Source organism: Babylonia areolata, chromosome 22 (genome assembly GCF_041734735.1).
Source record: "Babylonia areolata isolate BAREFJ2019XMU chromosome 22, ASM4173473v1, whole genome shotgun sequence".
NCBI classification, from domain to species: Eukaryota; Metazoa; Mollusca; class Gastropoda; order Neogastropoda; family Buccinidae; genus Babylonia; species Babylonia areolata.
Window position 1 is genome coordinate 7,247,662 of NC_134897.1, and position 27,803 is coordinate 7,275,464.

The window sequence follows — 27,803 nt, forward strand, 5'->3', positions numbered from 1 at the left end:
ATTACAACATCTTATCAGTTTGTTCAGAATAACTCAAAATGCCTTCTGTTCGGCAACATGCTGATAACTTCCTTTTTTCCAATCGGTGAAGAATGCTTTAGAAATTGCAGACAGTGATCACCACCTAAATATTGCTAATCAATTTGTCATGGCCTATCACTCCATGAAAACCCTTGGAAATCAAACATGTTTCACATAGATATCCTCTCTTTTTTTTCGCCGTTTCTCCCTATGGTGAAGAATTTCTGAACAAAATTTCCTATGTCCGGATCATCACAAGAATATATCGGAATGGTCCCTTGGGCCACATTCAACACTTTACAAAAAAAAGTTTCAGAAAATTAGTCCACCTTTTCTTTGAATCCAGCCAATAGACAATGACCGGCCAAGTGACGACCTCGGCGGATGTACGAAGGAAGTGGAACTCTGAGAAAATGAGCAAATTAAAGGAAGTGTGCGCTCTACGGATTAGTACAGAGAGTTACATTGCTCTTTTATCGCTTTTTTAATATCAAGGACAGGGTTACACTGCTCTTTTATCGCTTTTTTAATATCAAGGACAGGGTTACACTGCTCTTTTATCGCTTTTTTAATATCAAGGACAGGGTTACACTGCTCTTTTATCGCTTTTTTAATATCAAGGACAGGGTTACACTGCTCTTTTATCGCTTTTTTTAATATCAAGGACAGGGTTACACTGCTCTTTTATCGCTTTTTTAATATCAAGGACAGGGTTACACTGCTCTTTTATCGCTTTTTTTAATATCAAGGACAGGGTTACACTGCTCTTTTATCGCTTTTTTAATATCAAGGACAGGGTTACACTGCTCTTTTATCGCTTTTTTAATATCAAGGACAGGGTTACACTGCTTTTGTATTTCTTTTTGACATGAACGGAGTTTGCTGTTTATGACAATTCTTGAAACCAAGTACACGGTTACGTCGCTTTTGTATCGCGTTTTTTTGTTTTTTAAATGATGACAAGATTATCGCAACTGTATAAAGTACACGTTTACATTGTTTTTAAATCTTTGTTTTATCAACAAGGACAGTGTTATTGCCTGTCTCCTGTGTTGAACCAAATCAGTTTACAAATATACATTCGTTACTACTTTCTGGTTAAATTCGGTTTATCAGTAATCAAATCTACAGTTAACCTCGGCATTATTTAATATTGAATATTATAGTCATAGTTTTATATCAACAATAACGCAAAACAATTAACAACAGTCACAATAAGCAAAATGGGGAAAAACGAAAGGAGTCTAACAGTTACAAAGAAACGAGATCACACACACACACAAACACACAACAGTGCTGTAATGAGAAGATGCTGGAGGAACAAGGCGGTCATGGATGTCTCATCACATGGTTCTCTTCTGCGTCCTGTCAACACACATCATCAGCAGGTTAGAGACGGATAGAATGCTTTTAACATTACTGAATTATCCATAATTTATTCTTGACTTGAGTGTTCTCGACTGAGGTGGTTGGGTCTGTATTGAGCTTCTCTTAAGTGTGCGGTCATCATGCAAGACCCTTAGTTTGGAATCATGGCTTATCACGAGTGAAGATCTCATTTGTAAAACAAAAGAACTGGTTTTGGAAGATGAAAAACTGTCCTTTGATGTTTTCTCTCTTTGCACCTGTATCCCCCTGGATCAAGCTGTAGGGCTATCTAAGACAAAATCGCAGAAAATAATGCACGTAAGTGAGCTGAACCAGTACGAACTACCCAGTCTCCAAGAATTGTCTTCCCTGTCCTATTCCAGCTTCAGAGGCAACATTTACGAACAGAGACACGGAACTGCGATGGGCTCAACAATGTCATCTTGCCAACCTGATGTCAGACAGAGCAATAGTCATTTTTTTTGTTAGCACAGTAAAAGACTGGAATCACCTGGAAGAAAACAGAGTACCCAACTCCTGAGATCTTCAAAAAACTATTAACATCCCAACAGTGAACCTGCCAAGCTGCGCGTCGCGATAATGCCATAATCTTGGCGACAGCGATGTACCCAACAGATACAGATACACAGAAAAGTTCGCGCTGACGGCTCTAAACAGTATCGCTTACTCTTTTGGTATAGGTATGACACTGATTTCAAGCACGTGATCAGAGATTGGGTCCTTTACAAACCATCTGTACACAAGCAACACGATCATCAAGTTCACCTCGGAGACTGAAATGAACGGGAAAACTGCCTTTCTGGACACGCTTTGGCACTGTCAGTCCGATGACTGCAATGTTTAGGAAGCCAACCCACACATACCAGTTCTAGTGTATCCATTCACAACATCCTTTAGAACACAAAACATCAGTTTTACAGACACTGTGTTCGAGCAGACGTTCTTTTTTATTACTTTTTTTTCTTCTCCATAATGCAAACTGAAAAGACAACACGGAACCAGACCTACCAATTCCTTACAGTATAAACCGACACACGAAGGATGTCACCAAAATGCGTATTCACATTCAGTGCACTTTGTGTGGAGTAGTTTCAGTTGTTGAAACTGAGACCATTGGACAAATGTTTGAAGGAACATCTAACCAGAAGTGACTCTGCTTTCCACGTGCATCTTGCGTCACAGTCACAGACAGCGTGCTATGCACATAATTCATTTTCGGAAAAAGGTAAAAGAAGCCGTCCAGATCAAAAGAGAAATCAGTCTCAACAGGGACACTGGCCAGGACTCCCGACAATTCATGACAGTCTGACGCCTGTGCCAGGCAACATCAATGCAGCAGTGAACTCAGTTCACTCAGTCTGTTCAGCCTAATACTTTCCTGTGTCAGTTTTACTGATGAAGGTGATGAAAGAAGCTAAAAGTTTCGATTTTGAGAAATGAAAAAGTTAGAACAGAACTTTCAACAAAATGTATCATCTAGAATCAGAGAATCTGTATCAATCAATCTGGTTTCATAAATATTAAGATTTCATTTATTCAACACCTTTAATAACATTTATCTCTTTGTAAAACTGGGTGACAATAGTTTCAGCAAGGTAGTGTCAGCAACAGTATAACAAAGCATGCTTGCACAAAAAAATTCTACATTCGAAAATATGAAATCACCCCAGAACACCATAAAATCCTTAAAACCAGTCTGTTTATTTCTGTGGGTTATGACGGAGGTGGTGGTGATCGATAGGTAAACTAATTTGCTGACTAATATCGCTTATATGCACGACAAAACACTATTTCAAACACAACAAAATCTTCAAATCACTTTTTATTCTATTCTGAAGGACAGCAAAATGACATATGTAAAGATTAGCCACAGAAACTAACCGATTTTGCGACTCAAAGGAGACTCCTGGAAAAGCATTTTCTGGTTAAAGGGAAGTAACTGGAACAGTGTGGTTCCCCAAAATGTCAAAATTCAACTCAATAGTAATGAATAATTACTAAAATGATCACTGGAAGTCTTTGTTTGAGAATACCTAGAAAAGTGTTATACTGAGGTGATGGAATAATGAAATCGCAACAGTCGACATGTCACTGAAGGTTTCAAAGGCTGATACAAGCCTTCGTTGTGAAAAAAATCTATGAAGATATTTCATTTCTGTATACTTTATCGAACACAGACTTCATCAAAAAATTAAGCGCATATGTGCTGGTTTTCTTTCAATGGATGATTTATGTTGTTTTGAAGTTTGACCAAAGCGCGAGAGGATACCCCTGTACCAAGGGCTGTAACCCCTGTACATCCCTATTGTTTCTTGGGAACATTAATAAGTAGTTTAGTACAAACCTGAAAGACATTTTAAGACCTGTCTGGATTATTCCCGGTGGTTAGAGGGTGCACGGTAGGCCCCGTCTTGCCGACTAAATGTTTCAAGATAAAAAATTGAATGCTTAAAAATAATAATACTAATAACATTTATATAGCGCTGAATCTTGTGCAGTCAAATCAAAGCGCTTACACACCAGTCATTCACAGGCATGCACAGCTCTAATTTGGACTGATAAAGGAAAAAAAAACCCAGTAAGAAAACATTAACACATGTAAATAGCTAAAGGTTTTCAGAAGAAATAACGGCACAATGTATCATAATAAAGAATTTACCACTATTCCCAATGACTAAACTTCAGTACAACGAACACACCCGTCACTTACCAGTGCACAGCAGCACACCGGCTGCACGGACCCCAAGACAGCAGTGCTGTCTGCCAGACGTGCAGCCTCCTCGGCTGAAGCTCTGGTTTCCTGGCAAGGAGGCGTGGCCTGTGATGGTGACAAGGGTTCCTGGGAAGCACGTGCCCCTTCCTGTGCACGTGGCAAGGTTTCCTCGTGCGACGACGACACACGGACGCAGGCCTCGTCTGAAGTGTGACGTTTGCTGAAGTCGTCCTCTGAGGCCGCCTGGCAGTAGCGCTCCAGCACGTTCCTGATGGCTGTCTGATCATTCTCGCTGGCGTAAAAAAAAAAAAAAAAAGAGAGAGAAAGAAAAAGAAAATATATTACAATTATAAGTAGTCGAAAGGAATGGGCGAAAATGATGGGAAAGAACATATAATTATTGATAGAATAATGTGCTAAAAGTGGAAAATTAAGGACCACTTCGAGCACCCTTGTGCACATTAAACACAACTGATACACAATTCTTGCCAAGTTTTCATAGCTTCATGAAAAGGTCAGGAAGATTTCATTTCCAGTGAACTAACCAGATCACGGATTCAATGTCCGTTACCCCTCTAAAAAAGCAACAAAAGCAAACGTTTAATAAACACAAAACACAATGCATTCCCATTTAAGACATGACAGGTGTCGACGTGCTGACTGACCTGTATTCGGCATGGGCCAGCAGCACAGAGGCACACACCACCTCCAGCAGCAGACTGGAACGCAGGTGCCCGAAACGGCCGAGGATCAGGGTCAGGTGGGACCGGAAGACGGGGGAGGGAAGTGACGCACGTGTCGGCGAGGTCAAGGTCATGGCACACAGCTCCGGAAAGATCAGAGCGAATGGCCGCTTCAACAGTGTTTCTGCCACTTTTTGCACCTGTCAGATGGGCCAGTCAACTTCTTAACGTACTGCCAAGCAGCAGCAACAATGATATAATAGGTTTTAAGCGGAAGTGGAAGATACAGACTAATCAGTACGTCAGCTCTGCCTTTGAAACATATACACTTAATCAGCAAACAAGAATACTGACCTCCTCCAAGCAGTAACACAATTATCTCAATGATCTGGAAAAAAAGTTTCCATAGTAGGCCTACATAACTTTTATCTTAGCATTTATAAACAGCTTTATCTGCATCATATATATATATATATATATAAACAGGTGCAAGAAGACTACTGCATACAACGGCGCAGCCAAACAATGTGGTTTGTAGACAGACCAACCCATATAAACTTTCACGGGATTCATAACCAATAGAATTATGCACAGCACTTAACCCCCCACCCCTCTCTCTCACACACACACACACACAACACACACGGTAAACAATTAGCGACAAAGGGGCAAAGGCAAACAGCTTACCTTTGGAGCGTTTCCGGTCATCTGAGGTAAGGACCCCTCTGACGTCACGTCGTCATCTTCCTTTGCTGCTGAAAAATACTCTTCTGACGTCACGCTCCTCATTAAAGACGGCTCCTCTGACGTCATATCTTCATCGTCTGACATCGGTGACGAGGTAGTCTCCGACGTGGCGGCATCTTGGACAAAAGACGACTGCTGGATGGACATGTCAGTAGTCACTGGGGACCGGAAGACCGATGATGTCCCCTGATCTGACGTCACGTTTTCTGCTGTGTCTGGTGAAAGGCAGCTTCCTACTTTGTCGGTGTCGCCTTTCACTGGTGAAATCAGTTTTCTTCTTGGATCTTTTTCTGGGGTCAAAACAGCTGGTGCTGCGTATTCTTCCTTTACCTTTTTCCTGGCAGAGTCATATGAAGCTAAGACCTCTTCATCCCTGCCTTCAAAGCTTGCTAGAACTGCGCGGTAATTTCCAACCTGGTCATTGTGTTCAACTCTGTGGTCTTCCTTAGCAGTTTTCCCCTCCTTTGTCGCGTGAGGCTCCTTCTTCGGGGTGAAAAACACGTCTTCCTTGTCCTCTGCAGGTGGTTCAGCCGGTGGACGAACGTTTACGTTGTGATCGCTGCCGTCGGGGGTTTTCTCGCGCGCTTTCTCAGCAGGCGTTCTCTTCTCCGCGACCGTGGGGTCCTTGGAAACGTCGCCGCCCTTCTGTAACGGTTCTACCGGCGTGACGGAAAGGGACCTCCAGCTGGGCTGCTCGCTGGACACGGAGCCCTCTTCTTCAATGTCCGAGGAGTTGCTCCTGCTCCCCGGAGCGGCACAAGGTTCGGTCTTTACGTGCTCCTCCATGGAGGGTCTGCTCGTGTTCGTGGGTTTGTGACTGCCCAAGAACGGATTGGAATCAGAAACGGTGGACGCGGCGCTAGACACGGACAAGCCTCGCAGACCGCGAGCTCCCGCCGTTGGCGTGAAGGGGGAGGGGTGATGCCCCACCATGTGCAGCACAGCGATCAGGTTTCCTTCGATGTAATCGGCGCGGATCTCCAGGAACTCTCCGTCCACTTCCTTGTCCACTGTGGGGTTGAAGCAGGTGGTCACCGCCTCCAACAGAAGCTTCCTCACGAACTTCCCGTCCACTGCCGACAGACGAGAACCTCGCGTCCGGTCAGCTTCAAGGTTCTGGTTGGGACCCTGTTCCTGCTCTCTCCAGTCGGTGTTGTTTCCGTGATCCGTCATTGGTGATGGAGTCCGCTCTTCGGTATGTAGTTCTGGATCGTTGGTCCAACGACCGCTGTGGTGCGACAGGGAGGGGTGTGTGGACGGACCGTGGTGACCGGTGTGACTGTTGACCTGAACCAGCTGGACATAGGTCAGCAGCTGCCACCCCAATGCCTCCAGGCGGCGCTGCTTCTCCTCTCTCGCGCTTCTCTCCCCTGGGGCCTGCTCTTTCGCTGTCTGAAAGTTTTACAAAGTCGAAAAAACAGAGCGAACAGTTTAATGAGTGAAACACATTGATCATAAAGTTAAACGAACAGCTTAATGAGTGAAACACATTGATCATAAAGTTGAGCGAACAGTTTAATGAGTGAAACACATTGATCATAAAGTTGAACGAACAGTTTAATGAGTGAAACACATTGATCATAAAGTTGAGTGAACAGTTTAATGAGTGAAACACATTGATCATAAAGTTGAGTGAACAGTTTAATGGGCTGCCGATCATTTCCAGAAAACGAGACAAGCTGAACCTTGGCGAAGCGAGTTCAGTGTGGCCTGAATTTGAAGTGCATTTAGCAAGTTGGTACTTCTGTGTACTTTTCAGTGGTGTGACTGATTTAGCTGAACAAAAGTAAAGCAATCCCAAGGAAAGGAAACCCAAATAAATGTGCCCTACTTCCTGACCTGTTCACCCAATCTCATGAGGTGACAGCCCTTCACTACCTGTCAGCGGCAGCCAAGGGTTAACACAAACCATAACTACAACAGAAGCAGGAACGTCGGGAACAAGAATACAGAACGATGGTATGCTCGGTGTTTCACGTCAATGACTGAAGAAACAAAAACGAAGAAACAAAACAGCAAACCATATCCTACACTCTACAAGTGTTCAAACACAAGACAGACTGAAAACTCGTGAAATCGTAAATCAAATCAATCAATACAGCTGTTCACTTTTAGCTTGTCCACACAATATAAAGAGGGAAAACCCGTCATCCTCCAACATGAATCCTAACTTCTTGCAACTCGCGAACAGATGCTGCCAAAACAAGCTGATTAAGACTTGAAGTATGAAGAACCGCTGCTTTTGTGCATTCGTCTATCACTCACACACACACACACACTCTCTCTCTCTCTCACACACACACACACACACACACACACACACACACACAGCTGCTTACCGGTGCCATTGGAGAATCGTAAGTGGAAGTGAACACCCCCAGGCTTGTGGCGTATTTCACCAGGTTCATGGTCACAAAAGCTAAACACGCGTTTCTGAGGTAACACACACACACACACACACACACACACACACACACACACACACACACACACACCACACACACACCACACACACCCCACACACACCCCACACACACACCCACACACACACCCCACACCCCCCCCACACACACACACACACCCCACACACACACACACACACACACCCCCCACACACACACACAAACACACACACACACACACACACACACACACACACGTTACAACCAGCAAACCTCTCAATTAAGACTGTATGGTTCTGTAACACAAAAGAAGCTGTCCTTATCTGACATGCCCTCGAGACCCGGCATCCTATCACCCGCCTATAAAAACGAGATACGAATGCTTTCTGAGGACTGAAAACACGCCAATGCAGGAAAGAACGGTTTAGACAGAAAATTTCGCGATGTGCGAAATTTCGGCAAAAACCCCATTTCTTCAGCGGGCAGTCTGGCAAAACATTTCTTGGTTCTAATATTAATGAAATTTATATAGCGCTGAATCTTGAGCAGAGACAAATCAAAGCGCTTCCGCAACAGTCAATCACATGCATGCATTAACTGGAGAAACTTAAGACAAGGAAGAGACAGGGAAGGGAGGCTATTTTGGGAAGAGGTGGCCAGACTTGAAAGAGCTGAGTGCGGAGACCTGACGAAGCGAAAGAGGAAGTTCATTCCAAATGCAAGGTCCAGAGACAAAGAAAGAACGGTGGCCAACAGTCGAGTGTTTGAATCTGGGTATGCATAAACAGAGTGGATCCGAAGCCAATCGTAGAGAGCGAGATTGAGTGTAGCTCGTTACAGAACCAACACACAGATCTGGTCACACGTTGGACTGGCTCATCGCACGTGACTGATGCCATGATAGCGTCAGTGACTGTAACTGATAAACTTTCTTCCGACCATTCTGTCATATTCTCGTTTAATATTTCAAAACCTACCAGAACCAAATAGAGTGGTGGAGAGGGGTGTGTCTGTTGAGTGGAGAGTTGTGGTATTGTGAATAGAATGGCAGAGAGGGGTGTGTCTGTTGAGTGGAGAGTTGTGGTATTGTGAATAGAATGGCAGAGAGGGGTGTGTGTTGAGTGGAGAGTTGTGGTATTGTGAATGGAGTGGTGGAGAGGGGTGTGTCTGGAGAGTTGTGGTATTGTGAATGGAGTGGTAGAGAGGGGTGTGTCTGTTGAGTGGAGAGTTGTGGTATTGTGAATGGAGTGGTAGAGATGCGTGTGGCTGTCGAGTGGAGTTTTGGTACTGTGCATGAAATGGTATTCTGTGTTTGTGTGTGTTACGATACGATGTGTGCACTCCATTCACAATACAACTCTCCACTCAACAGACACACCCCTCTCTACCACTCCATTCACAATACCACAACTCTCCATTCAATAGCCACACTCCTCTCTGTCACTCCATTCACAATACCACAACTCTCTACTCAATAGCCACACCCCTCTCTGCCACTCCATTCACAATACCACAACTCTCTACTCAATAGCCACACCCCTCTCTGCCATTCTATTCACAATACCACAACTCTCCACTCAATAGCCACACCCCTCTCTACCATTCTATTCACAATACCACAACTCTCCACTCAACAGACACACCCCTCTCTACCACTCCATTCACAATACCACAACTCTCCAGACACACCCCTCTCTGCCATTCCATTCACAATACCACAACTCTCCAGACACACCCCTCTCTACCACTCCATTCACAATACCACAACTCTCCAGACACACCCCTCTCTACCACTCCATTCACAATACCACAACTCTCCAGACACACCCCTCTCTGCCATTCTATTCACAATACCACAACTCTCCAGACACACCCCTCTCTGCCATTCTATTCACAATACCACAACTCTCCAGACACCCCCCTCTCTGCCATTCCATTCACAATACCACAACTCTCCAGACACACCCCCTCTCTGCCGTTCTATTCACAATACCACAACTCTCCAGACACAGCCCTCTCTGCCATTCTATTCACAATACCACAACTCTCCAGACACAGCCCTCTCTGCCATTCTATTCACAAAGCGACAACTCTCCAGACACAGCCCTCTCTGCCATTCTATTCACAATACCACAACTCTCCAGATACACCCCTCTCTGCCATTCTATTCACAATACCACAACTCTCCAGACACAGCCCTCTCTGCCATTCTATTCACAATACGACAACTCTCCAGACACAGCCCTCTCTGCCATTCTATTCACAATACCACAACTCTCCAGACACAGCCCTCTCTGCCATTCTATTCACAATACCACAACTCTCCAGACACACCCCTCTCTGCCATTCTATTCACAATACCACAACTCTCCAGACACAGCCCTCTCTGCCATTCTATTCACAATACCACAACTCTCCAGACACAGCCCTCTCTGCCATTCTATTCACAATACCACAACTCTCCAGACACAGCCCTCTCTGCCATTCTATTCACAATACCACAACTCTCCAGACACACCCCTCTCTGCCATTCTATTCACAATACCACAACTCTCCAGACACACCCCTCTCTGCCATTCTATTCACAATACCACAACTCTCCAGACACACCCCTCTCTGCCATTCTATTCACAATACCACAACTCTCCAGACACACCCCTCTCTGCCATTCTATTCACAATGCGACAACTCGCTGGGCGGGCGCAACAAATGAGTGGTTAAAGCGTTGGACTTTCAATATGAGGGTTCAAATCTCTAACAGCGCCTGTTCTTGGTGGGTAAAGGGTGGAGATTTTTCCAATCTCACAGGTCAACCTGTGTACAGACCTGTTAGTGCCTCAACTCCCTTCATGTGTATACACACGCAGAAGATCAAATACGCACGTTAAAGATCCTGTGATCCACATCAGCATTCGGTGGGTTATGGAAATAACATATCTCGCATGCACACCCCCCCAAAACGGAGTATGGCTGCCTAAATGGCGGGATAAATGAATAAAATGTTGAATAAATGAGTAAAATGTTACATGTCTGTACGAGTGTTTATGTGTGTGTGTGTAACTGAAACTTGATTGAATGACACAGAGAAAAAAATGCTGAGCGCCGAAATGGAAGCTGTCAGTCGGCTCTACCCAGGTAGGCAGCAGCCGTGTTTGTAAAGCACTTTGAGCTTGGTCTCCGACCAGGACAGGCGCTATGTAAGTACTCACATCATCATCATCAACTCTCCACTCAAGCACACCTCCCTCTCACCTCTGACGGACGGTGCGGAAGAGCACGGTGTTGACGAGCAGTTCCAGGACTAGGCCGGGGCTCAGCCAGTCCCGGAGGTGCAGCAGCACCACCACCAGGCCATCATAGCTCCACGCCAGGTCCACCGTCTCCCTGTCTGCATCAGGCACATTCAGGTCCTCCTGTGGGCCCTTGTCCAGGCCCTCAATCTCTGTGTCCTCCATGTCCCTTGGGTTCTGCTTCAGCTCCTTCACATCCTTATCCGGATTCTCCTGACACTTCTTCGGATCGTCCTGATTCTTCTCCTGATCTCCCTGATTCTTCTCCGAGTCCTTCGGTTGTTCCTTTGGGTTGTCATCCTCCACCTCCTCCTTAATGTCCTCGATAATGGTCTCATGTCTGGCAGTGCTGTCAACGTGTGTGTGTGCTGGCTGTGTGTCGTGTCCCCGCACTGCAGTATACTGATGACGCTGCGTGCTGTGTGGAGAATCGCCGTCACCCCTGGCCAGCAGCCGGCAGGGGACCTCAGACCTCGGGGTGCTGGGAGTTCCGGAGGCGGCTGCCAGTCTCTGCTCCACCTGTCTGATCAGCTCGTTCATCTTCTGCGGCATCTCCAGGGACAGCCACGACCCTGGGGGAGTCACATTCTGGAAGCGGACTGATGAATCACACCTTGCAGCGCCACTGGTGTTCGTCCGTCTCTTGCTGCACTGCTCCAGTATCTTCAGCATCTTCTGTTTCAGGTCCACGGGTATCTCCAACAGCTGTACCGTTCTGTAGCTGTCAATGTGCATGTTGAAGGAACTTGCGAACCCGGGTTTGCCTTTCAACATCCACTCATACCTTTCAGTGAAAACAAAGGATCTGTTGATGGAACTGTCCCTTGTTTCCGAGCTGGAACTGGAGTCAGATGGAGAGTGGTGCAATGTGCCGACACTAAAGTTCTCCCACAATGTTTGGAGTTCTGAAGCTGGTTTCGTGGACTCACTGGATCTTTCCCGGGTTGCTGTCGGTTGGACATTGTGTGCTTTCTGTTTTCTTTCACGTGCCAGTTTCAAAATCAAGCCCGGCTTACCTTCTAGAATGATTTCACTTCTTGTAAAAGTACCCGCCTCTTCAGCTCCACAACTAACCTCAGCACGCTTACTGTTCAAGTCTCTGTGCTCCGACTCCTGGCCGGCGGGTTTGGGTTTGGGTATTCTCGGGTCTGTCCGGATCTTAGCCAGCTCCTGTTTGAGCGCAGTGAGCATTGTGGTGGCTCTGTCCAGCAGGAGGCCGTGTTCAGCGTCCAGGAGGAAGGGGGAGGTGCCGGGCCGTGTCTTGGAACGATCCATCCTAGTGGTCCCCTGCCGTCGGCACTTCCTCGTGGCCGCTTCAAGGTGCTGGACTGCCGTGCTCATCACTTCATGGGCAAGATGGATGCAGGTAGTTTTGTGTGCGTAGCCTTCCTCACTCCTCTCACAGAGCTCGGGTGGAGACGACTGTGGGTTGTGGATCACAGCTGGCTTCAGTGCCAGAGATGGACAGGTATCTACTACTCTTTGATATCTCAAAGTACGTGGATCAAAAGAGTGTGTTCTGATAATGCTGTCGTGACTTCTGGTATCCATGGCTGGCGTCTGCATCCTGTGTTCGTTGAGGATCCTTGTGATCTCGTTCCACAACGGTTCGCTGAAAACAAGGCATGCACCATTCACGTAGAAGACAAACACGAACCGGCTTGTGACCGCTGGCAAAATTACACGTTGTATAAGCCGGACAAAAATTGTTATCTTCAATAAGCATGCTCACTGTGCGCGCGCGTGTGCTGTGCGTATGTATGCATTAAGATGCGTCAGTGTACGCGCGCTGAGAAAGAGTTCTTACAGATTTGGTTGATAACCGGCCAAACAGTAGCCTTTTTCACAACAAACTGAAAACAATCAAAATGTCATCCTGAATATCTTTAAAAAATGAAGCAATTGCGGGGGGTAAAGACAGAAGGGCGGGGAGAGGGGGGGGGAGGAAGGGGGGGGATAAGAAGAGAGGGGGAGAAGAGAGGAGAAGAGAGAGAGGAGAAGAGAGTGAGGAGAAGAGAGATAGAGGAGGAAGAGAGAACAGCAGTGGGGGAATTGACAGATCGAGAAAACGAGGAAGAAGGAGAGAAGGAGAGAGAGAGGGGAGAGGAGATCGTGAGACACAAAGAGAGGGAAGAGAGGCGAGAGAGAGATGGGGAGAAAACACACATTTCATTGAAAAGAAAACACACACACACACACACTCTCTCTGAAGACGGTGGAGTCTAGCTCACCTGAGGTCTGGACCAAACGTGGCCCCGGCACACATCAGCTGCATTCTGTGACGGACGCCCAGTCGGCTCTCGCTCACAACGGCTTCCACGAACTGCACGTGCGCTGGACACGGGGCCTTCACTGGGGGCGTCCGACAGTCAGCTGCACTGTCCTCCCTTGCCTGAAGCTAAGGTTGAAATGTGTGAAGCTAAGGTTGAAATGTGTGAAGCGAGGCCAACAATTCCGCCACAGTACACGCTTCTTCAGTGATATCATTACTAGACAATGGTATACAACTTGGAGCCCATCCTACTTTGCATTTCCCAACAATTCTGCACAAGTGGAAAAGTTAGTGATCAAATAGAGCCTGCAGCAAGTTTCATTACGCAGTGTTAATCGAGGATAACGACCCACAATTGAAAAGAAAATGCTGTCTTACCAGCTCCTCGGAAAATTGTTGGAATTCTTCAAGATTCCCGAGATGTCTCTCAAGGCGCTGGCATATATCGTCGAACACCCGTGGCCTGGAAAGTGTACAGGAATCATTTTAAAGCATAAGAAAAGAACAGTTGACTTGACTAAGTTTCTTGATCAACGTAGCAATCAGCTCCCAAATCTGAAGTAGCTCTAAATTCTTGCAACCAGTACTCTGTGTTAAAATCGCCTATCTTCCATTGGCTAAAACGGTTTCTCAACACCCTCTTTTTCACTTCACCATGAGGGTTATCCTTTTCCATGTCGGCTAAATTTGAGGTGGATGTCTTCTAACAGCTGATTTTAAGATCACCTTTTTCCCAGCGGATGCCGGCCTGCCCAGCACTAAATTCCAGATATATTTTCTGCTTGAAGCTTGGTCAAAATGGCAAAACATTTAATTTTCTGAAGCTTGTTAAATAACTAAAATGAATCAACAGTGTTCGTTCTGGACGAAGATGCCCTTTTTACTTTGAAAAAACATTTGTTCGGGGTGTCATGAGGAAGGGAGAGAATTTGTGAGAGCGAGAGAGAGAGACACAGAGAGACAGAGACAGAGGGAGAGAGAGAGAGAGAGAGAGAGAGAGAGAGAGAGAGAGAGAGAGAGAGAACGTACCTGTTCATGAGGTCGACACATATGGCCTTGCACAGACTGTCAACGAGGGCACGGCTGTCCCAGAGCCCGGTGTTGGCCAGACGACTGGAGCGGGTCCCAGAGTCCTCCACCACCTCCCCTTCACCCCCATCACCCTTCACGTCCTCCCTGTCCCTCTGGTCCCCGTGAAAAACGGTATCCTTGTCTTCCCTTCCTGCCTGCCTGGCCTTGCTAACAGCTCCTGCATCCGCGACGCATGTCGTGTCGCTGGGAGTGAAACCATACTTAGAGCTTCGGGGAATTCTGCGATGAAAATCTGGCTCGCACTTTCCGCAGCCCATGCTCCAGACATCCTCTGGGTGTTTCCAAGATTCTGACCCTCCTGGGGTCCATGCGTGGAGAGGGGCGGTGCTGGCTGTGTACTTGTTGGCGCTGACGTCACCGTCCTTGACGCTGACGTCACTGTCCTTGTTGAAGCTGGCGTCACTGTCGTCACGGGACATGGTGCCTTCAGAGGAGTACGTGTTGCCGTCAGAAGAGGAAGTGTTGCCGTTCACATCCACCACCTTGGGTGTGACGGTGCAGGCGTGAGGGAAGAACGTCACCGGGTCTATCCGGAGGCCGTCAAACCCCATCCCTTCCAGAATGACCTCCGGCGTCTGGCTGCCACGTGCAGTCACCTTTTCGTCATCTCCCTTGACAGTCCTGGGGTCTTGACAAAGGTTTCCTAGCGTTGGACAAACTCCTGTGGTTGTTCTCGAGTCAGACGAACACCCTGCTTCCATCTTTAGGTGGTGGGCACACACAAGGAACCTGTGCTGCATCGTGGTGATCATTGCCTTCGCTCTTCGAAGAGAGGCGGCTGGCTCCACGTTGTGTGCATGGCCTGCAGAGTCACCCCCCGCTCGTTCCATGGAGGCTTCCCGCTGTCTGCACGCCTCAGTGGTTTTCTGGAGGTGACTGATGGCGATGGAGGCAATGTTCCGTGACAGTTCCTTCTCAGGAGTCGTTTCTGTGGAGCTGGTCACTTCCTTCACTGTTGCCAACTTTTGTTGGCGAAAAACTTCAGTAGACTCCGTTTCTGCTGGGTCTGGTGCAACAACGGAAGGAGGCGGAAAGGCGGATTTCCCAGACTTATCTTCCGATGGTTGGGAATCTGCCGGTTTGGGCGACTGCTGATGGTCGCTTCTTGGCTGTGTGGTAGTGGCTGCATCCAGCTGTGTGGATTCATTGATGCTGGTGGGGTTCTTTTCCGAGTCACTTCCTTTTGGGGATTTTCTTAGCAGTTGTGTGATGTCTTTCCAGAAAGGTTCACTGCCAATGTGCGAAACAATGTGAGCTTATTCGATACATTCACATTTTCCTTTGCAGAACACTTGCTTTACTGATACATGATTTGTTGTATTGACTATACCAAGTGGTTCAGTTCTTTCGCTACATACACACACGCGTGTACACGCACGCACGCGCGCGCACGCACACACGCACACACACACCACTCTACCAACCCTTACTGCCAACTAAAAGACCAGAATATGCAGTCCAGCAGTGAAGTAAACATGCTCATAATCATAATACCAAGTAAGCAAGCAGCCAGTTTAAACTACAAACCAAACCAAACATGCACCATAATTGTAGACGAAACCAAACATTAACCAGATCACAAGCTACAAGCTAAGCAACAAGCTAAACCAAAACAACCAAATTTCAAACCACAGCTCAGCAAGCAGCCACAAACCAAACTTCACCAGAAGTCACGTCACCACACAGACCGACCCACAAAACCCAAACGCAAAGCAAACGTCGAATCCAATCAGACCAAATAAAAAAAACGGAAATAAATCAAAAGAACGACAACGAAAATGACAGAACGAAAAAAAACACAATTAACGAAAGGCAGAAACGGATCGAACGGAAAAAAACAACAAAGCGAATGATTAACGAATGAAATGCATTGATAAAACAATACTGAAAAATAAAAGAATGAACAATGAAAATAAAGAACAAGAGAGGCAAGGCCTTTAAGACTCACTTGTGGTACACTTTAAAAAAAATCCAAGCTTTTTATGTATTGAGTATAATTTCAAAATGTAATGTTTAAGCTGAGAAAGATCAGTTTAAAGCAAATTAAGTCCCCTGGCATTAATTACAGAGTAATTTTCCTTCTTTACTATCTGCACCAAAACGTTTGCAAAATAAAACTTCTATGCTTAGCAAAAGAAGTTCCTGTTTGAACAAAAAATGATAATAATGACTGCTCTTCTTGTTGGGTCAGAATATCAGATCAAAGTGCCAAGTTTAGAGAATACAAAAAAATATAAATATAAAAGTAAATGCAGTTTGCATATAATTAGGCTTCATTTTTTTGTGTGCCCATCCCAGAAGTGCAATATTGTTTTAAACAAGATGACTGGAAAGAACTGAATTTTTCCTATTTTTATGCCTAATTTGGTGTCAACTGACAAAGTATTTGCAGAGAAAATGTCAATGTTAAAGTTTACCACGGACACACAGACACACAGACACACGGACACACACACACACACACAGACAACCGAACACCGGGTTAAAACCGACTCACTTTGTTTACACAAGTGAGTCAAAAATAAGCTGAAGAAAAATCAGAGAAATCGCACCTCAGCTGCCCGTCAAACAAGGCTCCGACCTCCAAGACCAGCACTTTCTGACACACACACACACGGCGTTCTTCCAACACAGCTGACACGAAGTGCACGTGCGCATGCGACAGGCTGTATATGGTTCGGGACTTCCTGACCTGCTGCACACACACACAGTTACTAACTTGTCCACCCCCCTTCGATGGTCAGTTCTCTTCTTTTACTTTTTTGTCTGGTAAGCCCCACGAGAGACATGAATATTCACTGACTGTAGTAGTATCTGTGATTGTAGTAGTAGTAGTAGTAGTAGTAGCAGTAGTAGTAATAGTAGTAGCAGTAGTGACGAGAACAAGAACGAAGAGCATAAAATGACAAGCAAACGTGCCATGCTGGTTTACACAATATGAAAGGAGAATGAGGCAGAGGAAAGAAAAATACTGTTACCGATACAGTTTTGCCAAAGAACTGAATCACACGAGTCACGTTCATCTGCTTGCCACGAAAGCTCAGCCCGCGTTGCTCAAAACCCTTTCTTCAGGTTACGAAAACTAGCTATTGCAACAGCATGGAACACATAACGTGAGCACAAGACGAACGCCACCCGACCATCTAAAATGACTTGTAAACTGTTCGCTTTCCGACTCACGCGAGCAACAGTCACATGAATGGCTTCCACGGATGCGTGTTCTGCATGCGCGCACATGCGCATGCCTGGGTGCATGTGCACGTCCTTGTGTAAGGCTGTCGCGAAAAATTGGCAAGCTAGCCAAGTTTTGCGAGGTTACTGACATGCTACGATGTGTGGTGCACGTTTGCTTCTGTGTGCGTGTCAGAACTGACAGTCACCTGTGCATTCAGTTTGGATCACTGGCATATTTAGCTGCACATCATATTCACAGCCAGTTCACACTTAACGAAGTTTGTAACAAATGGCTCGTCATTTTTAGGCACGTTATATGTGCATCTGTCAAACGCCTGTAATAAACATGCAGTCAATCAATCAGTAAAAGAATATTAAGTTGTAACACCAGTCACCATATTCAGTCCATGTCAATACCAAGCCGACGATCGCCCCCCACATGACTGCTACCCCTCTCATTACTGCTACCCCTCTCATTACTGCTACCCCTGCCCCCCACATTACGGGTACCCCTGCCCCTCTCATTACTGCTACCCCTCACATTACTGCTACCCCTGCCCCCCACATTACGGGTACCCCTGCCCCTCACATCACATTACTGCTACCCCTCACATCACATTGCTGCTACCCCTGCCCCCACATTACTGCTACCCCTGCCCCCCACATTACTGGTACCCCTGCCCCTCACATCACATTACTGGCACCCCTGCCTCTAACATTACTGCTACCCCTCTCATAACTCCTACCCCTGCCCCTCACATCACATTACTGGCACCCTGCCCCTCACATTACTGCTACCCCTGCCCCTCTCATTTATGCTACCCATGCCCCCCCTCACCACCACCACCACCCCCCCCACACACACATTACTGCTACCCCCGCCCCACATTACTGGTACCCCCCTCTCACATTACTGCTACCCCTGCCCCTCACATTACTGCTACCCCTGCCCCTCTCATTACTGCTACCCCTGCCCCTCTCATTACTGCTACCTCTGCCCCTCTCACATTACTGCTGCCCCTGCCTCACACATTACTGCTGCCCCTGCCTCACACATTACGGGTACCCCCGCCCCACATTACTGGTACCCCTGCCCCCCACATTACTGTTACCCCAGCCCCACATTACTGGCACCCCTGCCCCCCCCCCCCCCATTACTGCTACCCCAGCCCCCCATTACTGGTACCCCTGCCCCCCACATTACTGGTACCCCTGCCCCCCACATTACTGGTACCCCTGCCCCCCACATTACTGGTACCCCCTGCCCCCCACATTACTGGTACCCCTGCCCCCCACATTACTGGTACCCCTGCCCCACATTACTGGTACCCCTGCCTCACATTACGGGTACCTCCGCCCCACACATGACTGCTACCCCTGCCCCTCACATGACTGCTACCCCTGCCCCTCACATTACTGCTACCCCTGCCTCACATTACGGGTACCCCTGCCCCACATTACGGGTACCCCTGCCCCACATGACTGCTACCCCTGCCCCACATGACTGCTACCCCTGCCCCTCACATGACTGCTACCCCTGCCCCACATTACTGCTACCCCTGCCCCTCACATTACTGGTACCCCTGCCCCACATGACTGCTACCCCTGCCCCACATTACTGCTACCCCTGCCCCTCACATTACTGCTACCCCTGCCTCACATTACTGCTACCCCTGCCCCACATTACGGGTACCCCTGCCCCACATTACGGGTACCCCTGCCCCACATTACTGCTACCCCTGCCCCACATTACTGCTACCCCTGCCCCTCAAAGCCTGCTCCTTATCCTTTCCCCGTTTCCTGCTTTCCGAACTGTGGGTATTAAACTAGTATCAAAGTAGATGCACATGCGCGCGCGCATGTGCGACATGCCTAAAAAAATAATGAAGATGCATCTGTTCCACCGTACCCGCCCCCCCCCCTCCATACCTGTGCAGAACGGAGGCAGTCGTCCAGTGCCTTGGCAGAACACACCTGGCCCAATTTCGCCCACATCTCTTTACTGTCTGCGTCAGTGTTTTCGCTGCTCGAAGGGGTGCCTTCCCCTGCATCACATGCCGCCTCCTCCATTCCGTCTTTCTCTGTTGGTCCACATGTGGTGTGGGCTGTACGCGGGCTGGGTGTTTGCCTTGTCTGTATCAATGGCTGTTCCGCGTATGGCTGGGAAAAGTCTCTGTCCTCTTCGCTTCCCAAGCTGCGTGCCAGTTCAGATGTATCATTTTTCATTTGATGCGCGGAATAGTTCTGTATTAGTTGCACAAGCGTTGCTTCAGAACTGGGGCTCATGTGTACGGGTGAAGGGTTTCCCTCGTCACGCCTGCCTTCGTTCCCAGCATGCTGGCTGCTTTCCTGTGCTGTCCAGTCAGGTATGTCTGTACGTGGACTGTTTCTGTCCACCCGGTCAGTGTCCCAGACCTGGTCTTCGCGTGGTGAAGAAGCGAGTCGTTGAACGGACGTCACGGTGTCCTGCCGCGAGGTGCATTCTGCGGGTTCTTCAGGACGAGGCGGGGCCAATGATCTATCTGACACCGGCTGTGACGGTAGTTCTTTCACGTCTTGAAGCGGCTGTGGAGCAGGGGCGACAACAGTGGATGGTGTGGACATTGGGGGTGAAGCCCCCGCCTCCCTGGCTGTCCCCCTGCCCCTCTCCGCGTGCTCCTGCACGATGTCCTCAATGTCCTCTCTCATCCTCACCAGGGAGGGCGTGAGGCAGGCCTGTTCCTGCAGGCTGTGCAGGCGGAGGTTAAGGGTCATCTGCACGTGCTTCTCGCTCTGCAGCCAGGCCCGCTGTCTGGCCAGCAGTTTCAGGAACCGCCACCCCGCCCTCATCCCCGTCCCCTCCCCCGCCCGCCCCTCTGCTGCTTCGGTCTGGAGCTGAAACAGCACACAGAATACAGTGCTATCACGTGGACACTCGGCTGCCTGCTGCACCACCACCATTTGCATTCTGTTCATAATGATCCAAACACAACACCCTCAAACTACGATTACACCAAACTTAAAAACAATCTGACACTGTCAAGTTTGACAAATCGTTTGAGCAGAGATACAGGACCTTTCTCTTGAAATATTCACGTCTTAAAGATGTACAGAACAGAAGAAAATGCCTTCGAAGAATATAATCAACGGCGCAAGAGAAAAGAAGTTCCCAACTAAGAAGAGTAATAATCTCAGTTTCCTTCCACATCCAAACTATCAGTTTCGTTTTTCCCCACATCGAAAATGGATTTTGTTGTTTGTTTTTTACCACAGCAAAATGAGAAATCAAATACACATACTAGAAGCCTTTAAATCCCACTTAAACAGAAGATAGAATACAGACGTTGCCATGGGGAAACAAAATTGAAACAAACTGGCGCCATTATATACCCGTCATATCTGAGCCAACATAGCCCAGGATACAAGCCGGATCATAGTAATATATATATATTTTGTACTTTGTTTCATTAGTTGGAAAATAGCGACTGTCTACTCATGTAGATGTTAAGCTGGCAATGTTTGTGTGAAACAAGTCCTTGCAATGTGGTACCTTCCCTCCTCCCTCCTTTCCTCATTCCACCCTCACAGTTCCTGTCTGCCCCTCTGTGTCGGAACGTATTGGTAAGAGGCAAAAGTTAAAATGTTAATAAAAACCAACCACCTAGGGCTTTGCTTTATCTTGTTGATTGTTAAGTTTCCATTGGACCGATTAGGTTATAATGTACTTATTTCAAAGAAGAGAACCTTTGATGCGAAGGGGAAAACAAAGCTTACAGGTTCGATGACTTCCCTGGAGAACTGTCGGAGCTCTTCCAGTCTCATCACGTGACCTTCCAGACGTCTGCACAGCATCTTGTACATGACTGGCCTGCACGACAGTCATCATCATCACCATAACCATCACCACAGTTATCACACAAACACTTCATCACAAACACCACTGCTTCATCATGTCTCCATCGTCGTCGACATAACCATTACAACGAGAAAACAAAACGAAGAGCGCGAGTGATGCTTGGCTTCTCTTAACTCAGGATCCAAACTACACACCTCAGTCACATGCGTCGTTTTAGTCATACAGAGATGAATAAACAAAATATTAACATTTTTCATTTAATCCTGCAATGGAATAATGTACAAGTAAGATGCAAACTGACAAAGGAACAAACGGAATGGCAGGCGGACAAACGCCACTCAGCAAAATGACAAAAAGTGGTACAGGTCCTCTAAATCAGATCTAGTTGTATGCGTGTGCACTGATACAAACACCCATACCCACACATACAGAATAAAACTGGCAATATCCACAACTCTTCCCGTGTGTTTTTTCCGTTTTATAAGACGGCAAAACGTGTAAACTGGTGAATAACATCGTAACATTGTATATATATGTATGTGAATGACTGGTGTGAAAGCGCTTTGATTTGTCAATGCACAACATTCAGCGCTATATAAATACCATTATTATTCATTATTATTATTTATTATACTCTATATTTCTCCCCCCACCCAACTGACTGGAAAGAACACACGGGAAGAAATGCGGATATTGCCTGAAACAAATGTCCCACACAATCCAACACTGTCATCAACACTCACCTTGCCAGCGGATGCACAGTGCGAGGCATGCAGAGGATGCTGACTTTGGTGCTGTGGTCCAGATCCTCGCCACACATCAGCACGACGCGGGCCAGACGTCTGTAGGTCCACCTGCAGGTCCCTCCCCTGCCCTCACCACCCGTTTCTCCCGCATCCTCCGCCGGCATCGTGAAGACTGTTCTGATCACGTCGCCCAGACTTGGGTGACTGGAGGCTGCTTCCTGGCTCCTGTTGTCAGACTGGGTGGGGCGGGGGCTGAGAAAAGTGACGGTGCTTGTGTTCAAGTCTCGCCAGAAAGTGTGGGAACTGTCGTCATCCATGTCCATACCGTGGGAGCAAGTCTTCCGATCCACAGGTTCTGCATTCTGGTTGTCATGGCTTTCGAAGTGACTGGGGTTGTCAGTATTCAGGTTCTCATTAATATCCAGTGCTGCAGGCGTCAAACCGATTCGAACTTTCCGACATTCGCAAGGATGATTGGTGTTGGAGCAATGCTCCAGGCTGGTTTCATCTTTTTCTCCGTGCTGGTCTGTTTTGTTTTTCTCCCTTGGGACTCGGGCTGGTTCCCTTTCTTCATCCCGGCAGTCATCGCTGTCCGTCTGTTTGGTGGTATACCTGCGTTTTCCTTTGGCCCGAGGTGTGGGGGTTGTGTTGGTTGCCTTGTTTCTGTGCCGAGCTCTGCTGGGTCGGCATCTTTTCTGTGTGTCCCAGCCCGCTGCCCCCTCTCTATTGCTCCTCAGCCCAAAGCTCCTCCGCGGTCTGCCTTTAAGTCGTTTCTGTGTCAGAGCCGTTTTCCAGACATCCGCATTTCGTTGGGCTTTCCCTGACCAGTCTGTGGTGTCTTCACAGTTTGGCTCTGACTGGCCATCTTTGCTCCTGATCATGTGCCCCTCTGTGGTGCATGTCGCCGTGCCCGACAGCTTCGATTCCATTAGTGGTGACACGACTTCGATGAACGTCAGCAGTGACTCTGCAACCTTTTCCCTGTAGCCCCGGTCATAGTGTCCACGGACTACCTGTTCCACTGCTCTCTGTATGGCCGTCTCCACCGTCCTCGTTGCCGATGCCGTCTGTGTCAAGGTGTAGGCGTCATCACTCAGGTATTTCCACAGACGGCGCCGGCAGCCGTGAATCTTGAACAGCTGTTGGTGGAGGGGGATCTGACCAACGGGAGGTGAGCAGCATGTCTGTGTGGCTGTTACCCGCCCCCCCTCTTCCTCTTCCGGCATGGTCAGTTTGGACACGGCCAGGTACAGGCGCGAGCGAAGCATCCGGAAACGAAACTCGAGCTCCGTGCACCCTTTTGTCGACTCCACGTCAACATGCTGGGCACGTGGCTCACCTGGCTTCTCATTGGTCGAGGCCGACACGGCATGCCGTTCTTCCTCACGGATCTTTGTCTCGCTCAAGGTTTTTTCCAACCTTTTTCTTTCCAGCAACAACTGTATGTAACCGGGCGTCAAAGCCTGCCTCCTTTGATCTCGAATCACGCAGAACGCCCTGCGATACTCTCCGATCTCCTTTTCTATTTCGTCGAGGCGCTTGACGAGGGCGTTCCGGGAGTAATCCGTCAGGCTGGACACGGTGTTCAGCGACGCGGGAAGCCCAGGGGCAGTGTCGCCGTTTGACCCCAAGGCTGGTGCCGCCGTTCCTGAGCCATCATCGCCTTCTGTGTCGTCTTTGCTGGCAGGGCTCTGCTGGCCGCACGTGGACTGCCCTTCGGCCTGACTGCCCCCCTCCTGCTGGTCATAGTCAGTGATGACAATCACCGGGATCTGCCAGGCTGGTCCACTTGGCGGCTCCGGCGGTCGGTCACCTCCACACGGCGGATCCTTGTCACGGAGCGTCATCGGGAGTCTTTCCGAACACTGATTTCATTCACCGGAACAGTTAGACTAAGAAAAAAGGAGTCAATCACTGGAACGGGAAGACTGTAATACCTGTCAGTTACTGAACAGAAAGGCTGTAAAACGAGTCAATCACAGGGACAGGAAGGCTGTAAAACAAGTCAGTCAGTAAGACGGGAAGACTGTAAAACGAGTCAATCACAGAGACAGGAAGGCTGTAAAACGAGTCAATCACAGGGACAGGAAGGCTGTAAAACGAGTCAATCAGTAAGACGGGAAGACTGTAAAACGAGTCAATCACAGGAACAGGAAGGCTGTGAAACGAGTCAATCAGTAAGACGGGAAGACTGTAAAACGAGTCAATCACAGGGACAGGAAGGCTGTAAAACGAGTCAATCAGTAAGACGGGAAGACTGTAAAACGAGTCAATCACAGGAACAGGAAGGCTGTAAAACGAGTCAATCACTGGAACGGGAAGACTGTAAAACGAGTCAATCACACAAACAGGAAGGCTGTAAAACGCGTCAATCACAGGAACAGGAAAGATGTAAAACGAATTAATCAGTAAGACGGGAAGACTGTAAAACGAGTCAATCACTGGAACAGGAAGGCTGTAAAACGAGTCAATCACCGGAACAGGAAGGCTGTAAAACGAGTCAATCACAGGAACAGGAAGGTTGTAAAACGAGTTAATCAGTAAGACGGGAGACTGAAAAACTAGTCAATCACTAGAACAGTAAGACTGTAAAATGAGTCAATCACTGAAACAGGAAGGGTGTGACACTTGTCAACTGAACAGGAAGACTAAAACGAGTCAATCACTGTAAGACTGTAAAACGAGTGGCAATACAGCATCAAAGAGTGGACGGGTAAAAATGTTAATATAGCCAGGAAGACTGTAAAACGAGTAAATTACTGGAACAGGAAGACGGTAAGACGATTCAATCACTACAACAGGAAGACTGTAAACTGAGTCAGTCACTGAATAGGAAGACTAAATTGAGTCAATCACTGGAACAGGAAGACTAAAACTTGTCAATCACTGGAACGACTGTAAAACGTGTCAGTTACTGACCAGGAAGACAATGAGTCGATCACAGGAACGGGAAGACTGTAAAACTAGACAATCAGTTGAACAGGAAGACAAACGAGTCAATGAGTTGGATGGGAAGACTGTAAAACGAGTCAATCACTAGAACAGGAAGCCTGTGAAGCGGCTACAAGACTGTCACAGGAGAGTCACTTTATGGAACAGGAAGCCTCATCCTCGTAGAATATCCAAACCCCATCTATAAAATACTTTTTTTTTTTATTGCGTCTGCAAATTGCAGGTACGCATTCTGTCAGCTTGCAAATCTACCATGAAGGTAAAGTATTTCCACAAACCTTTCGGGTGTGTCCATGAGATTTCTGTAAGTGTTGTAAGATAGAACAGTTTAGAATTCAGGAGGCAGTGAGTTCCAGAGAGTATCGACTCCATTACTAAAACAATGTTTAGGGTTGTTAGTACTGAAACGCCTAAGGCGCGTTTTCTCCTTTTGGTTCTTCGTTTTATCATGTACATTTTTGAAAAGAATGACCCCAAACTAATTTCTAATGTGTGTAATATTTTGTAGGTCTCAAAATCTTTACAAAAAAATAACATTTTCAATGGACACAGACTACAAATCAGAACTGACTACTTTGCAGAACGAGTCGTCAACTTCTGGAACAGCTTCCCAGATCAGGTGACCACAGTACCCACGGTGAACTGCTTTAATTCCAGATGCCCAATGCGCACACCTACCAACGGTATACCAGTTTGCCGTGATAAGGTAGGACTACTACTGGACCTTGACAGGCAGGAGTTTTTTTTACTGCCCCATCATCTACGCCGTTTCAGTGGCATTACTCCCACGCCGCTCATTTAGATTCCCCCATACACGGCCACACCCGGGTTCGTCCGTCGCAGTTCCAGCGTCGGCAGTCCACAGGGAACCATCGATGTCAGGTCGCCTGGAGGCCACACACCAGAGGAGACCCTGCACTGCTGCTGAGTCACTTCGGTGGTGTTCAGTGGTGCATGTTCTGTTTTAACGTACTTAGGACACCACCTACTAAGCCCCCTACTAACGACAATAATGGCTTAGTCGCGGAGCCAGACTGAGTGAGCGTCTCTCCCAGAGTGGAGACCGCCACCACGTCCCTCAAACAACAGCCATCCATGAATCTGCCGACAATGAAGACATTGACAGGACTCACCCCAAGCACGGAAGTGGAGGGGTATCGAAACTGAGGTCACCATGAGAGCAGGGTATGAAAGGCCACAGACTTTGAGACTGTTTTGTTTATATTGATGACGATGAAGGAGGAGGATGACGATGATGATGACGCTGTTGCTATGGAGGTCCATTTTGGTTTGGGACTGCGTGACAAGGTTGTACTCTACGCTTCCTGTCATAATGATATCCCGGCGTTAACCAGGCCCGAGAGATACAGACACTTGCAGTGTTGGTCAGGTAATTAGAGCAACACACCCAAAGACGCATCCTTGAAGTGGATGACACTCGACTGTGTGGTCCCAGTCTCCCCATTTAAGCCCACAGCACACTCAACTCTGGGTAGGAGTCGGCCACGGGCTGAAAAACCCACCTCCGCTGGGATTCGAACCCGCGTCCTCCCAGCCGTCAGTCCGCGACGCTAACCACTTCGCCACGGCGGCTGGTCAAGTTAGACAAGTCTTGTCTGTGAACAGGCCTTGCACAGAGGCCTCAAGCTCCACATTTTCCAAGTTCAAGTGAGGGAGAGAGAGAGCGGGGACCCGTTTTGGATTGAGGTAGATTTTAGAGGCAGAACTGATGAAGCCCAGTGCAGAGATTTCACGAAGCGAAAGTGGGAGCTCACTCCAAGTGTGTGTGTGTGTGTGTGTGTGTACAAAAATATTTACTTCACAATACACGAGCACCATCGATTTTACAATCATCAAAAACATAAAACTATAATCAATTTTATATTAACTCTTTCCATACGAACGGCGAAAGAGACGACGTTAACAGCGTTTCACCCCAATTACCATCATCAAAATATTGCAAGCGGAAGGCTCTTAAACTGAAGACGTGAATGTTGACAAAGAATACCACAATTCTGACGACGGAAGCTAAAGGTTGGGTCATTGAGACACCCACTGGACATCCGAGGGGTCTGTGTAGAGGAGAAGAGAGGACTGGCCGTACTGAGTGAGTTAAACAGGTGTTTTTCTCCCAACAAAAAAATCTTGTCTGAAGAAGAGTAGGAGTTGGGGGGCCAGCCGGCAGAAGAAAACGACGAAATCCAATGTCTCAGCGAGACCAAGTAATGACAGTTATTCATCAGAACCGTTGGAAAACAGACACACTGGTCAGATCTCCCACCGTTAGACTGCTTGATAAAAACCTGCTTCGATAATACAAAGTTATCTATAAATATTGTACACCCTTGCAACCCGCATCCATCACACACGCACCACATGTCGGAGGGGGCAGGGTAGTTATCGTTTGTTCATAAAGTTAGCGATACTGTTAAAACACACAAACAACAACAAAACAGAATGATTAAACTTTTTGTTAATTGGAAATGA

General features: G+C 47.5%; 1 protein-coding gene across 1 annotated transcript; it reads right to left on the reverse strand.

The window, feature by feature from the left end:
- Positions 1-786: 786 nt before the first annotated feature.
- LOC143297503 (uncharacterized) lies at positions 787-24,223 on the reverse strand. Its single transcript, XM_076609903.1, has 13 exons — positions 22,362-24,223; positions 21,537-21,630; positions 19,713-20,657; positions 17,162-17,304; positions 14,547-15,839; positions 13,896-13,980; positions 13,477-13,643; positions 11,208-12,857; positions 7,893-7,986; positions 5,494-6,945; positions 4,789-5,006; positions 4,121-4,415; positions 787-1,386 (listed from the first exon to the last, which is right to left on the reverse strand). The coding sequence occupies exons 1-13, from the start codon at positions 24,209-24,211 to the stop codon at positions 1,351-1,353; spliced, it is 8,322 nt and encodes a 2,773-aa protein (XP_076466018.1). The 5' UTR covers positions 24,212-24,223; the 3' UTR covers positions 787-1,350.
- Between the last annotated feature and the right edge of the window lie 3,580 nt (positions 24,224-27,803).

Bases quoted from the DNA above. Each gene is read 5' to 3' on its own strand.
- LOC143297503 (XM_076609903.1), bottom strand. From the start codon at position 24,211: ATGACGCTCCGTGACAAGGATCCGCCGTGTGGAGGTGACCGACCGCCG. The intron at 6,946-7,892 runs GTAAGCAGCTGT...TAAAACTTTCAG, and splicing joins ACGATTCTCCAATGGCACCG to ACAGCGAAAGAGCAGGCCCC. The intron at 4,416-4,788 runs GTCAGTCAGCAC...TTTTTACGCCAG, and splicing joins CTGGCCCATGCCGAATACAG to CGAGAATGATCAGACAGCCA.